This window comes from Lithobates pipiens, unplaced genomic scaffold (assembly GCF_037356315.1).
Source record: "Lithobates pipiens isolate NorthernLeopardFrog02 unplaced genomic scaffold, aLitPip1_a1.2 Scaffold_25, whole genome shotgun sequence".
Classification (NCBI taxonomy): domain Eukaryota; kingdom Metazoa; phylum Chordata; class Amphibia; order Anura; family Ranidae; genus Lithobates; species Lithobates pipiens.
In genome coordinates, this window is record NW_027507787.1 from 6,718,889 (window position 1) to 6,734,773 (window position 15,885).

Sequence of the window (15,885 nt, forward strand, 5' to 3'; positions counted from 1 at the left end):
AACGGACTTGGACACACACAATCACGCCAAAGTCCAATGGATTTGAACGTGATGACGTACATCCGAACTAGAATAAGGAAGTTCATAGCCAGTAGCCAATAGCTGCCCCAGCGTTGGTTTTTGCCCGTCGGACTAGCATACACACGAACGGATTTCTCGGTCCGGCGGAAAAATGTAAAACATGTTCTATTTCTAAAGTCCGCCAGATTTTTGGCAAGCAAAGGTCCGATGGAGCCCACACACGATCGAATTGCCCGACGGACTCGTTCCGTCGGACCTTTGCTGTCAAAAAGTCCGGTCGTGTGTACGTGGCATTGGACAGTCATCACCAAAACAAGTGTCCAGTGACAGTGGTTACCAGGACAAATAGAGCTATCTAACAGGAACACAGACAGCTATACAAACCTGACACTGTTTCCAATCCCTCACCAATCTATAAAAAAAAATAAAATAAAACGTTTTGGCTATAAAAACACTTCAATCACATTTTTATTTAGTGCACAATTTATTTCTAGAGAAATATATAGCTCAGATGAAATGCATAATAGTTTTTAATTCAACAGAAGGTAGTGGTTTGGAGAATCTGTATCTCCAACTAATTTTAAGCTACTTGGGAGAATTCTTTCAGTTCTAATTAATTACTTTTTTTTCTCCTTTCCTTCATATGTCCCTCCTTTTTTTTCACTTTCTTTGCTGCACCTGGGTAAATCTCTTATTAGTTATGTATTGTGAGTACATGCTGAATTTCCTTATTGTGTTTACCAGTTCTCTGCTGCGGGGGCCAGTTAGTCCCTTCCATTAGCAGAAACAGGTCTCTGTGTTTTTCTCACCAAGGTCCTGTGCATGCACCTCCATATTTATTTCAACGTGTAGTGTAAGTGAAAGTGTGTGCAAAAATACAGCAGTTTAATCATTTTCGTTTAAAAATACAAAATTCCTATTTTGACAAAAAGTTTATTGCAAATAGTTACATTTTTACATTACTTCAGCTGTTGTCCAGTTTGAAAAAAAAAAAACATGCCAATGACTGGTGTTATATCATAGTTATTCCAGTCTACATTTTTATCCTCTAAGCTGCAAAAGCCATGAACATGAAAATAATTTGTTACCTGACAGTTTGCTTGTGCTTCTCAGGCTACAGCCCCTCTGCTACACTAATAGATATACAGTAACTGCTTATGTGCAATTATTGCTGCAGATGATATGACTGCCAACAAATAGTCAATCTCTCAATGACAAAGAAAACGAATTGCCATTGTAGACTTACGCCATGTATTTTTGTGAAATTGGACCCAAAGAGACATTGTGGTCAGAATTATGTCATAAATGAAAGGTCATGCAGTATATAAGGTTTGTTATTATGTAATATTTTTATTACTGGTCCCTGTTTCCTTGCAACTGCACCACTGTTAATATTGTTGAGAGCAAGAGGAGAATAGTAGAGCGACTGGGACTTTCATTAAGTATTTTCTCTAGTTAATAAAATAACTAAAAGCCTAACCCAAAACTATATTAAAGGTGCATTTAAATTCAGTCACATAAAAACACTAGAAACTGAATATAGGAACCTGTAAATTGTAGGATGCAAATACACTAAAGCTGGCCAAATGTATGTACTAGCTCATTTTATCAAGGTGCTTCCACGTAAACTTTCCTTTTAGCTAGCACACCTGCTGTTAACCATCTTTCCTTAGGCCCCTTTCGCACTGGGGCACGTCAGCGGTAAAGCGCCATCATTTTTAGTGATGCTTTACCGTTGGATTCCACGTCGCTATTAGGCCGCCAGTGGGTGGTTTTACACCCGCAAGCAGCCAAGAAAGGGTTAAGAACCTCTGCAGAGGCGCTTTGCCGGCGGTAAGAGCGTGCTGCTCCAAAGATGCTGCTAGCTGGACTTTTTTTTAGCATCCTCCTAGTGCACCGCTTCAGTGTGAAAGCCCCGAGGGCTTTCACACTGGAGACACAACAGCGGCTGTTTCAGGATGGTTTGCAGGTGCTAATTTTAGCGCAGTAGCGCCTGCAAAACGACCCAGTGTGGAAGGGATCTTATTGGCCAATTGGTTTGACCAGCTTTAAGGAAGATCTGAATTTTATTTCCCCTCCTCTTTGTGCATGTTAAGGCAATTAGCTCAATTCACTAAGCTATAACATTTAGATTTTTTTGCCATAACATTTTTTTGAGCCATGTGATTGTTATTTTAGGTCCTTATTGGCTGACATTACTTAAAATAGAAATCAAGATGGCAAAAGCACAAAAAAAGAAGAAAAGTAAAGCATTTCCTCCTCAGTCTTTTCCAGGCATCTTTAAAGTACCAATTGAAGTGACCAGCATTAGTTGATACACAGAGATGGAATCCTTCTATATAAGTTGTAGCTGTGTATTTGCAGCCATGTCTTCTGTTGATCATTCTGAAAACACACAGAAGAAAGGATTTCTCTTTAGTTCTATTAGCAGGGGGCAGGGATCAGAACACTGTGTTCTGTATGTAGCTGAAACTACATGCAGTTTGTTCTTAGAGCCAGTGCAACACCTAGGGAAGGAAAAAATTGTTTGGGCCAGCTTGGTCCAAACAAACTATTTAAAAGAGATGCTCTGGATTTAAGAAAAAAATAAACATTTGTACTCAACTAGGTAGATACAGCTTCGATCCGATACTGCATCTCTCCTCCGCTGGCTCTGCAGTGAGAACTGAGCGATCAAACACTGACTGTCAGTCAGCAGCTATCTGCTCTCCCCTCCAGTGCTCACTGGAATGCTGGGCTGTTTAGGGGTGGGATGGTTTTTTCTCAGGCTTAGCTAGGTGCAGGTACAAGCTTATGGGTGGATACCAACCATATGGTCGGGATCTTTCCCACATCTGGTCCTAGCGATGTCAGCCAACAGTGGGCACTGCATGCCTGCGATTTATAGGAAATATACGGCCAAAAAAGCTTGTGACAAGAAACCTGGAGATCAACTTTAAACTTTGCTGATAATTGATACTACCTTAAACTGGGTGGGGTGTAAGTGGATATTTTGTAATTCAGGAAAAGCTTGAGAAGGAACTTTCAGAAGAAATTATGATTTGTTTTTTCAACTTTTCTTTCTGCATCCATTTACCTTTCTCAATTTTTTTTTTCGCATCACAGTCAGACATCATAACTTATATTTAGAACATTTAAAAACTGAAAAAAAAAAAACTGTTAACAAAATAGGGTAAAATGCACCAGCCAAAGCCTAACTAACTAACTATGTTGCTGTTCTTTACAAAAAGCTTTCAATTTAAGTAAAAAAAACTCTAGACCTCATTTATTAAAAAGTTTTCTTAAGCTACAGTAGATTTCAGGTATTCTGAATTTAATTTCAGGGAGTATTTTTCACTTGGCTTAGTAAATCTCTAATCACTTCAATCATTTAATGACTTAATGAAATGAATTTAATGAAAAAAAAAAAAAATATATATATATATATATATATATATATTTTTTTTTTTATTTTTATTTTTTCAGAATTCTTTGTCCATGATTGGGTGTTTAGAATGAATGTAGGTTTACCTTGCAAAGTGAATGTTTTATTTATATATATATATATATATATATATATATATATATATATATATATATATATATATATATATATATTGTATGTCAAACTGTTAACCTTGGGGTATGTGCTGTGAACTTTTCCTACATGCTCCTCTTCTAGACATGCTGCTGTATTTTAAGTCCAACAAAATCATTCTGTAAGAAGGGTGCAGTTTTTGTGTCCACACACAAATTTGTACACAGTGACATATGTAATGTGTCATGTAGTAATGTGTTAACCTATTGTCCTGTTTCACTAAAGTTCTGTGTATTTAATATACATGTTCATGTTAATGTATTGTGTTTATAGGTGTTTGTGGCATTAGTTTGTATACCGTGATTTAACTATGATTGATTATTCCTTGCCAGAAAGGGAATTGTGTAAGGGAAAATACAATGAACCTCTATCAGTGGGGCTGATCCACTAAATTGTGAAGTATAATGAAGTGAGGTGAAATAAGTAACTTAACATGGTAATAAACCCAAAACCAAAAATGTAATATATTGCAGCTTACCAATCTTTAGATGTGGTGGCTGTATTGGTTTCCCCCTTCTTTTTATGTTTTTTGCCTTTGTTTTCCCATGGTGATCTGGCCAGTAATACCTCCCGCATTATACAGACACCACTCTTGATGATGGAGCACAGGGGGCAGATTTGGACAACAGCATTTGTTCAGTCTGGGGGAGTGTTGGATGTACTAGCAGATTTAAATACAGTAACAAATTGAAGCCAAGATCCAGATAATACTTTATAATCAGTTACAGCAAGCAGTTTTTTTTTTCTTTTTGGATAAAGGTTTTACATAAATAAAATCTGATAATTTTAAGCACCCCTGCCAGTGTTAAATGATCTTTCTCATCCCTGCAACTGAAATAAAAAAAAATCTGTTGAGAAACAACAGACGCGTCGGCTGGATCACTGGATGGAAATTGAAGAATAAAAGCCTAAATAAGAAAGCGAATACAACTGTTACACCTCAGAATTGGTAAGCTGCAAAAAAAGTTTGCTTTTGGGTTTAATGCTGCTCTAAAGTGGAAGTTCAGCCAAAGTCTAACGAAAGCTGGATACACACTATACAATTTTCTTTAGATTTACCAAAACCATATAATATGAGGTTGAGCCTAACAATTTAAATTTGTATGCAATCAGGCCCTTGCACTACATGGTTTTGGTAAATCCAAAGGAAATCAAACAACACAAGTTATCTAGTTTGTATCCAGCTTAAGGCTAAATCTACTCCAATCCCCATTTTAATACTATTCTACCATGTGAAAGAAATTATGCCTATACTAACCTATTCTGAAGCTGCTCCGATCCGGCCACATGATCTTTTCCGCAGCAGAGATCACCGGCAACGACTTCAAATGCCTGATTGGTGAGGTCCCCCATAGGCTTACTATGTGACATCCGATGTCGGCCACCCTTTCCTTCCAGGGAAGCAGGCATTGGGACCTGATCACGTGACTGGACCACAGCAGCTTCAGAATGGGTAACTATAGACATCTCTTCTTTCACTGGGTAGAATAGTCTTATAATGGGGGTGGTAGGTGCTTTTGCCTTAGTTAGATTTTGACTGAACTTTTACTTTAATTGTAAGATGTGTTCAACTTCAAACATCCAACCGTATGGAACAAAAGCTTTGTTTTTTTCCTGCACGTGATTGGCGGTGTGAAATAAACACAGGCTCATTTAAAGGGTATGTTAATTTTAACAATGAACGTCTCCTATTTTCTCCGCTATGGCATGCTGAATATACCATTGCAAGTGTTTTTCTATATCTGTTGGATTTTGGCAGAAGTCTTGTGAGCTGATACCTACCTGTGTTCCCAGCCTGTGCACAGGGAGGGGATATGGAGATGGGGAGAGGTCTGTGTTCTTTGTAATCCATCAGAAATAAACTAGGCAGGGGTGACAACGCAAGCTTTGGAATTCAAAACCAAAAATACACTGCGTTATCATGTCAAAAAGGAAGGTAGAAGCACACTATTTTTGACACATCAATAGTTATTACTTTTTTTGGACTTATATTTAAAGGGAAAAAACATGGGGAAAGTGTCTGTGTGTTGTAGAGATGTATATCATTTTTTTCCCTAATGCCCCGTACATACGAGCGGATTTTCCATCAGAAAAATGTTGGATGGTTTTTCCGATGGAATTCCGCTCAAGCTTGGCTTGCATACACACGGTCACACAAAAGTTTGCGTAACTTTCGTCCTTCAAGAACGTGGTGACGTACAACACTACAACGAGCTCAGTGCTTCCAAGCATGCGTCAAATTGTTTCCGAGCATGCGTAGGAATTTTACACATGGAAATTGCTACAGACGATTGGAATTTCCGATCGGAACCTTTTCTGACCGAAACATTGAGAACCTGCTCAGTCTTTTTATGGCTGGAATTCGGCCAGCAAAAGTCCAATGGAGCATACACACGGTCACATTTTCTGACCAAAAGCTCTCATCGGTCTTTTGCTGGCCGAATTTCCAATTGTGTGTACGCGTCAAGCTCTGTTTCTAGTGTTAGAAATCAGGCTTCGTTTCACATGACTTGATCTCACTTCACTGCATTTAATACCTTTTGTAAATCAGGCCCAGACTCTACAACAGTGATGGCGAACCTTGTCACCCCAGATGCTTTGGAACTACATTTCCCATGATGCTCAAGTACACTGCCGAGTGCATGAGCCTCATGAGAAATGTAGTTCCAAAACATCTGGGGTGCCAAGGATTGCCATCACTGCTCTATAAAGAAACTGTCTTAGACTGGATAAGTGGCTCATAGCAGTTAAAGTAATTCCCTTTGCAGTACTTGCATGCAGCACTGCAGGAAAGTTAAAGGAAACCGGTACTGACAAAATATATAATCTATTTACTGATCTCTTTCTGAAAATCTTTTTGCTGGGCTGTCTCCAACTTCATCAGTTTGAGATTACGGCAGTGAATTGGTTGTAAAGGCTGAAGGACCTTCTTTTGTACCCCCCTGGTCCCTCAAATACTTACCTGAGATGGATCTCAATCCGGCGCTGCTCTCTCTCCCATCTCACTGCTGCTATAAATCAAATATAGCAACAAGGGAGCGAGGGGGGGCAAGCCGCACTGTGTGTGTCAATTGATGAACACAGCGCAACTTGGGATTGAGGCCGCACATGTGCAAACCATAGGAATCTGCTTCCTATGGTGGCACACAGAGAAGAGGAGGAGCGCCAGTGGCGGACTCCAGAAGAGGAAGATCGGGGGTGCTCTGTGCAAAGCCATTGCCCAGAGCAGGTACTTATGACATTTGTTATATACAAAAAAAAAAAACTTTACAGTCACATTAAACAAGTATGCAGATCAAAGAAGTCCCAGTAAAAGCAGAACTCCTGCTCTGCATATTTCACTGTCAGTGACATCAAAGCTATTGAAGCCACTGGATCAACATGTCAGGCAGGGAACCAATATTTTCAGAAGACGAGGTCAGAAATAGTAGTTTCAAAAATTGCTTTCCTGAAAACTTCCTTTAAAGCATGTAGAAAATTTGTCGCATGAGCTGTCCGAAGCAGTTCTTCCTAGAGAAAGATCAGTAATTGGTACATATATGACCCCTTTCACACTGGGGAGCTTTTCAGGCACTACAGCGCTAAAAATAGCGCCCTGAAAGAACCGCTGCTGTGTCTCCAGTGCACAAGCCCCGAAGGCTTTAACACTGGAGCAGTGCGCTGGCAGGATGGTAAAAAAAAATTCCTGCTAGCAGCATCTTTGGAGCGGTGTACACACCGCTCCTTCACCTCTCCTGCCCATTGAAATCAGTGGGGCAGTGCGGCTATACCGCCGGCAAATGCTTTGCGATGGTTTTAACCCTTTCTTGGGCACTAGCAGGGGGTAAAACCGCCCCCACTAGTGGCCGAATACCGCCGCTAAAAATAGCACCGCTTTACCGCCGACACTGCTCCCGCCCCAGTGTGAAAGGGGCCTAATGTACAGTACACGAACCAAAGAACAACATTTGTTCAGGCAGGTTAGCTCTCTGTGTAAACATCAGTCCTTTATATGTTTCATCTTTGTTTTGCATTACATATGCCAAGGGCTGCAGTTGACTGTAAATACAGCCTTCTAGTTATAAGCTAATTTGGTATCCTGAAATATACTGGTGGATGTAAGGAAGGGGTTCAGTGGGAGATGACTGTATGTATATTATAGAACAGTTTATTAGTATTCCATAAAATATGATTATGTGTATATGCCACCATAATATGGGACAAACAAACAATACCGTACCCTACAATAAACATTAATTGCTTCAGCAACTGAATATAGAGATATTAGCATTTATTATTTAGTATTCATGAAAAAATAATACAATAAACATTAAAAAGCAGTGAATAAATTAGATCATTCTACAGTATACTTGTATAGATCAATACACATGTGGACATTTCTGTACTCAGAATGTTGAGGGGTTTGTTATCTAGAGATGGTCATTGGCACACCTCTAGAACACCAAGAAAAATAATTGACTATGTTGTGATTTTTTTTTTAATTCAAATAGAACTTATTAGAATTTGTACCTGAAAAATGTGTTAAAATATCTAAGGCGAAATTTCATTCCTATGCACTTTAGTGTGACCTATTGCCATCCTTGCTCCATCTCTGGTGCAGTTTCCAGGAAGTACCGGTATATCTTATATATGGTTGAATGATAGGACATGTAGTAAGCACATATAATGCACACTGTATTGAAATTGCAGAGCTGTAAAGTTGGCCTATGTGTTTATATTTAAGTACTTCTAAAGGTACATACTTTTTTATTAGGCTAATCATTAGCATGTTAAACGGTGACAAATGTTAGCAAAAGAAGGTTAGCCGTAATGCAGCCAAGAGGCATTTCTGAGGCCAGCAGTGACAATGTGACATCTGTGACTGGTGTCCTATTTTGCTGCTTTTTTGTGTTGTGTTCTGTGATTACGTGACCTGTAATTTTGTTGCTCTTTAATCTATGTTTGCATTGGAGAACAATGTGCCTTTCTCTGCTTTTGGCCTTTTATTTCTGAGCAGTGTTTTTATTAAGTAACCCCAGCTTTCTATTGAGCTATTTTTAATGCCTTTCATGAAGACTGTGTGCAATTGTGATGTCAGTGTAGTAACGTTGTCAATGTTTCTGTATGGATGGGTGCCTCTATACTCTTTGTGTATGTGTCTGTTTTATGGCGTCCCTAAAGTGATTGTTGTGTTTCAAAGCCTTTCTAGAACGGTGCAATTGTGGGAGTGGTGGGGTGGTACTTGGCCCTTCATTGCCATCACAGTACCTGTAGAATCTGCATACGTTTGGGGCCTTTCTGTAATTTAAAATTAAACTATTTATTACTGTTCTTTTTTTTTTTTTTAAACCTTTGATGCCGGTAAAGGCTTCTCTTTCAAACATTTCCATTCTAGTCCCACATTTGTACTGAGTATCTCCAGCCTTTTTACTGAATCTTTCTAGAAATGTTCATTTGTTGATGTGTTAAACAGATTTCATTATATATAATATAATTTTTTGGGTGTCTGCATCTTACTTCCCACACACAGGTTGGACTTGATGGACTTGTGTCTTTTTTCAACCTCACCTACTATGTAACTTTATATGTAACTTGTCTAGTTATTCTTACACTGACAGCTCATTTATTGAAGGAAAACCGTAACCAGTCAGCACCTTTCTTTCATTGTTCCACCTTACCTAAAACAGTGTTTCTTAACATGTATTCCTAGGGGTATTTCTGTTCAAGGGGCACTTTTTTGCTGGTCCAATAAATGTCATTATTAGAGTTTTAATAATCTGGTAAATAAAAAATGTATACCAATCAATTGGTTAATGGACAGGTTTGGGCATTCTAGCAGCTTATAAAGATTGGAAAGAATTAGTAGAATGAAACAATTATGGGGGATAATGTCACAAACAATGGGAGGGCCAGTTCACACTAGGAATCACATAGGAACGCACTGAGTTTTCCTGTGTGATAAACATGCGGCTTAAAGAGGAAGTAAACCCTTCCAAACAACTTGGACCTATAGGTAAGCCTAGATTAAGGCTTACCTGTAGGTCCAAGCAATATCTCCTAAACCTATATGGTTTAGGAGATATTTGCCCGAAAATGGGCACCGCTGTCTACGGCGCATGCGCCGTAGACAGCGGCGCGCATGCGCACTAAATGCGGCAAATCCAAGAATGGATTTGGCAAATTTGTCGACTCCCGTGCGCATGCGCGGGAGTGACGTCATCGCGGCTTCGCCGTATGACAGCGGCGGAGCTGCGAGGCGCGACTCCCGTGCGCATGCGCGGGAGTGACGTCATCGCGGTTGCGCCGCTGTGATTCGTCGGAGCTGCGAGACGCCACAAGCAACATGGATGCGGCGGACTACAGGGGACAGCGGCGACTTCGCTGGCTCCTGTGTCAGGTAAGTGACACATAATGAGCTACTATGCGATGCATAGTAGTCCATTATGCTTTACCTTTGCAGGGAAAAAAAGAGGAAGTAAACCCATAAGGGTTTACTTCCTCTTTAATGGGGTGCGATTTGAGCCCATTCATTTTCAATGGGCTCAAATCACACTGTATCGCACCAAAAGCATGCACTTCTTTGGGAAACGCACTGCAACTGGATTCTGTGGTACTTCTGTGCCATGCGATCCAGTGTAGGCAAACTCACATTTTGGGTGTCAGTAACTCAACTGCAGTGACATCCACTGCAGATCGCAACGGTGCTGCAATTTAGCAAAAAAGAGGATTTTGCCATATCAGGTTAAGACCGTGTAGTTGCCACATCCCTAGAATATGATTAGGAAAAAGGGACATCCCCCTTCAATGGGACTTTAAAGGCAACATACACTTATATAGTACGAAAAATAGTTTATTAGATATACATAAAAGTCTATAATCAATATTAAAAAAAAATCAAAGTTTGTACAAAATATACATACATATGAAAAAACAATAACAACAAAACACAATGGTTTACATGAAATATATGACAGAGATAACGATACCCTCCGGTAAATAGTAATCCCCGGTCCCTGGCACGTTTCTGGTTAATACAGCTTCGTCAGGGGTATGGGATCAAGGTAAATATAATCATAATTTGTTTTTACTCATTTAAAATGATTCCATAAGGAAAATAAGTGAGGCAACTGTGCCAGTGGGGGTGCAGATGGACGCCAACCAAGCAGTAGTGAGATCTTGGAACAAAAAGTTCCCAGTTTATTGTTTGCCTGATGAACAGCAGCAAATAAAGTCCAGCGACTGAACTGAACAGTGTCCGCTGTACAAAAAATATGGTAGGTAGCTGGTCAGAGCCTTCAATAAAGCTCCAGATCAGTGAGTAGCACCAGTGTGTCCTTATTCCCAAAGGTATATGTCTTGCCAAATATACATTATCAGGTCTCTGATTGGCGTCTCCCCGCAAATTGAACATGGGGTTTCCCGCACTGCATTCTGGTGTGAACGGGGCCTGATATTTGATAAATAGTGCTACAATAAAGGGTTACTTACTACAACAATGTTGAGAAACACTGCCCTAAATTTATGAAAGGTTTCACCTGGTTACTTCTGGTTTTTGAGCTATTCACAACATTATTGTTCTCTGTATCAAACAAAGCTGGTAATGCTTTTACAATTATATTATCGCTTGTAAGGAGACAGCATTACTTTGCGAGAGCTGCAAAAATGTTCTTAAATTTCATATTAGTGTCATGTGGTAAAATCCTAATGTGCCTACTATGATCTGGAATGTATGTGTGTGTGTATGTATATATATACACATGTACGGTGTGTATGTATATACAGTATACATATTTTACAGAACCACTATTTTTCAGTTTTTATTGAAATTTAAGCAGTTCAGATCTGCTGTAGTCTGAATTAGTATAAGGATAAGCAGTAAACAGCCAGGTTGCCAGAGGTTAAAAAGAAATGCATTAGGTAGCCAGAAACAGAACATGTATTTGGAAGTTAGAACCTTTACAAGTATAGAACTTTCCTTTAGAAAAATTGTAAATAAAGCTAAGGATTCCATGAGTACAGTTGTCTGACAGACCCAAAGACATAACAGAATCAGAAGACAAGTTCCTCAGAGCCAACTTCATGGGACAACCGCTTCAGCACAGCTTTACAGTGGTCAAAGTAATCAAGTCTCACCTTCAAATGTGTAAAAACTACTCTGAGCTGCAGGCCTTCCAGGTTGAATGACAGTGAGAGAGCCATTGCAAATACCAGTGGACTACTGAAGCATGAAAGATGGTCTTATGGACTACTGAAGACGGAAAGATGGTCTTATGCACAGCTGAAATCAAAATGTTTGGTTCCTCACAGAATTTTTTTTACCATTTTGGGTAGGCACAAAAAAGTGCTTGACGGCCCTAAACCAAAAGGCCTAATTCAACGTTTACCAATGCCATTCAATCCCTTCTGATCTACTTCTAGTTGGTCAGTGTCCAGACTGTGTTAGTATTAAATGTGCAACGTCTACAGATATCAACACCGTTTTGAAACACTAAACTGAAATGTCCAGATAGCTGTCTGATAGAGCAGTAAGGCTACTTTGGTTATAAATGGCTCATGTAATTTGAATGTAACCCAAGAACCAGTGGACCAGGATGTTTTTGTCAGGAAAACATTATTGAAAGATATTATCTTCTGGAAAAGACTTCATGCCTAGCACTCTGCAATTTTAGTGTTAAAAATTCACATTATAGTTTCTGCTAGAAGAACTTGCATTAAAGATTTCAAGATGTCCTGCAGTGGTAATAATGATAACATCTGGTTGCTTCTGATCACCAAGGGATCAGAAGGCAGACTAACTTCATGGCAACTTGGATCAAGGTACTTGCCTGCAGAATGACAATGACCCATCTGCTGGAGGATGTCTGTGAGTGCAGTAAAATTGTATGAAAAATTGGATAAAGGACTTGGGCTGTGAAGACACCAGAGTAAAGTGGTATCAACAGGTGTAAGTCTTAAGCCTCTTACACATGATCGGATTTTGCAATGGGAATTGTGTAATGACAGGCTGTTAGCGGACAAATGTTGGATAGCAAGTTTTAAAATTTCCTGCAGACAAATGTCTGTTGTTGGATTTTCCAAGTGGGTGTACACAAGTCCATTGGACAAAAGTCCAAAGTACAAACACACATGCTCGAAAGCAAGAACGAGCCAGAAGCAGTCAGTCTTGTAAACTAGCGTTCATAATGAAAATTAACATTCATGACGTGGAAAATGATGAAATCTCGAAATGTAGTGCACATTCTCTTCCTCTTTAATGGGATAATAATGAAGCTGCTTTGCTGGTGATACTGATGGAGTTATTGCAAACTAATTTTCAGAGGCTTTTTTTCTAGTGATATCAATAATAGTATTATTATGCTTTTGGGAAAGTTACCACAACATTATTATCCCGTAGTTTTTAAGATCAAAGATACAACTATGTTGGTGTCCCTTGTAAATTTTATATTGTATTTTTTTAAATGTAACTGCCTACTCCCAAAATGTCATTTGAAGTAAAACACATAGCCAAGTATTATTCTACACAATTTTTTTATTGTGCATTAAAAAAAGAAAACAAATACAATTAGACATGCTATCTGCCTAGAAGAACTTAACCAAAAAGTGCATTCTATGCATCCAAAAATATAACAAATCAAATCATTATTATTCAACCCAAAAATAAAAATAAAAGCCTCAAGCACATGTCCTGCTTCTTAATATAGGGGGTCAACAATGCCAGGAGTTGGTAAAAGCAGGGGGCCGTCATGCTGAGATAATTCCACAAAACATCTGGATTATTCTCCTGGAGCTCCTGCAGCAAAGGCATATGACAAAATTGGTCAGAATTAATAAAGCAACCAATTTTTGGTCCAAGAACTCTCCTCCTTTTGTTCCTGGACTGGTCAAAGCAATAACTCCAAGGCCAGTAATAAATAACATGTTATCTCCTCCGATTCCGCAACATGTCTGGTGGACGAATGACGGTTCATAGACGAAATGAAAAGCAAGGAATGAAAAGCGCAAAATGAAAAGCACAAATCAACACTCGCCAAACTTCTACTAACACGAAATTAGCAGATGGAGCCCAAGAGTGGCACTAAAGAGCTGAAAAAACATGTAGTATATCATTACGTTTGTGCTTGTTGGCTGACAATTCCTTTCCACTTGTATGCAAGGCATGATCCAGGCACACGTCTCCGGACAAAAGTCTGTTTTGTCTGCGGAAAATTTGATCGCTTGTACGAACGAGGCTTACGTTTTCTCTTGCTATATTATGAGTCCCAGCCAATATACAAGACTTAGAGGTCAAGTTTTCTGCCAATCTGTGCTCTTTTATTATCATTCTGTAATATTCATTCAAATAAAATCAACAATAGGCATATAAACAAATGTGATTATAAATAGACCTTTACTTATTTTAGCATTTTATTATTCTTATTTTTAGAGCTCTAGCAGATTAAAGTAATCAGAAAGGGATAAAACAGAAGTTATTTTAGTCAGAACTAACTTAGAATAAAAGAAGAAGATGGTAGGCTTTAAATCATAAAAAGAATCATGAAATGGTCAATTCATCCTTCAGACTTAATCCCATCATACTGGTTTTGGATGAACTGTACTGAAGGATGAAAACCAAACACCCTACAAGTGCAACACGTGTGTAGCAACATCTGCAATGGTGTTGAGAAAAAACGATCTAATCAGTTTTCCATTGTACAAAAATGGCTGTGTTAATTAGTTAGAACTTTCGTTTTTATCTTTAATTTTCTATATGTTCAGATTACACTAAACTGAGTAAATGTCAATAAAAAACTGTAAAAATGGGAATATTTTAAAACTTTTGACCACTAGTGTGTCTGTATGTATATATAAATATGTGTGTCCCATATATATGTGTGTGTGTGTGTGTGAAACATCCCACATGTTATCTACTATGGAATGCTTTAGTGACTCCATAGTGACAAGGCTGGAGATACTCACATTTTGACCTTTTGCTACAAACCTGCATGCAAATTTGACCGTTTAGATACTATATGGCATGCATGAGAACTTGCTGCATGCTACCTTTCATTTTGCTTTTGTTTATATATTAAATATATTTGGTTAGTATTGCAGTTCATCTTTTCTGTACATCTGTATTTGAATTACAGAGAAACTAGCAACCATTAAAAGTTGCATGAATACACATGTTTGAAAATAGGTGCAGATTCCATTTCCATTTCATACCCCGTTAGGCCACTCTCTGCAGTCCTCTTAGAAATGCCAGCCACTCAGAACTTATCTGCCTTATTGAAGCATGGATTTTTTTAAATGTCCCAAGTCTGTAGTAAACAGAAAAATATGTTGCATGGTTTGTTTCTTGTTTGTAAATCCTAAACGAATACTTATTGCTGATATACTGTATTTCTGTATGCATATGAAAATGCCAATCTATATTATTTTCATGTTGATTAAGTTTCTTAATAAAAGACATTGATTTCCCCCATCTCTTAGCACATTCAAAAAATATATAAGAAATTCATGCAAATAATGTCTCTTTGCTTTCAGTGTTCTTAGTTTTACTAAGGGACAAATAATACACACTGAAGTCAATGCATAGCAATTCTGGTAACAATAGTGGCCTTTCATAGACACTTCCAAAACCCACCTTGCAGTCCTGGTGGCCAGCCTTTCAGAGACTAGTTCTGTCCTTGACCTCTCCCCTTCATCCAAATGAATTACTGCTTATCTTAAACATTCCATCTCGTCAAAGCTGCCTTTGGAATCTTGCCCTGGCATATAATGCCTCTTGTCTTGAATAGTCAAAATACCCTGCTGTCCATAACTGCATTGAGCAACATCTTGTGTTAAACTATATATACATGAAAATATATATATATATAAGTGTCTGTGTTTTTCTGTACCCTGCATTAATCTTCCACTCTTCCTCTCCCTTTCATTATAACCATGATTTTAGCCAAGATGTCCATCCGCAAGAGGCTGATGCAGGCATGTTGTTTGGGGTGCTCTGAAATAGACTGCTCTTGCATGTCAGGCACTTTACGTAGTAACATGGGGACCCTTGAACGAGCCTTCCCACTTTCTCCTGTCTCTGTTAATGATTTCTCCACCAATATTCGTGGCTGTAAGTTTAAACCATGCTGTTCTATGTATAGTGCTCTGTGTGTGCCTGTGTGTGTACATGTAACATAGCCCATATATTGTGTTCTGTTCTGTGTACCCATTAACCTTGTAAATAGGTGAATATCTTTTTTTTGCAGCAATAAAACAATATTTTTACAGGCAAACAGGTGGTCCATTACATTATGACAGGTACTCTTGTATGGCCTTCA

The 15,885-nt window shown here is 38.7% G+C and overlaps 1 protein-coding gene across 28 annotated transcripts in view; it reads left to right on the plus strand.

Annotated features, from left to right (window-relative positions):
- The window catches only part of KCNMA1 (potassium calcium-activated channel subfamily M alpha 1), a 908,686-nt gene that overhangs the window by 656,224 nt on the left and 236,577 nt on the right, over positions 1 to 15,885 (plus strand). For 6 of the 28 annotated variants that reach the window (XM_077454000.1, XM_077454001.1, XM_077454016.1 and 3 more), the window contains one exon: positions 15,510 to 15,677. The exons of 21 other annotated variants lie outside the window; for them this stretch is intronic. In XM_077454000.1, the coding sequence (XP_077310126.1) occupies positions 15,510 to 15,677 (168 nt within the window). Of the gene's footprint in view, positions 1 to 719; positions 729 to 15,509; positions 15,678 to 15,885 lie in introns of all 28 variants that reach the window. One more of the 28 variants, XM_077454022.1, reaches the window with a different exon arrangement.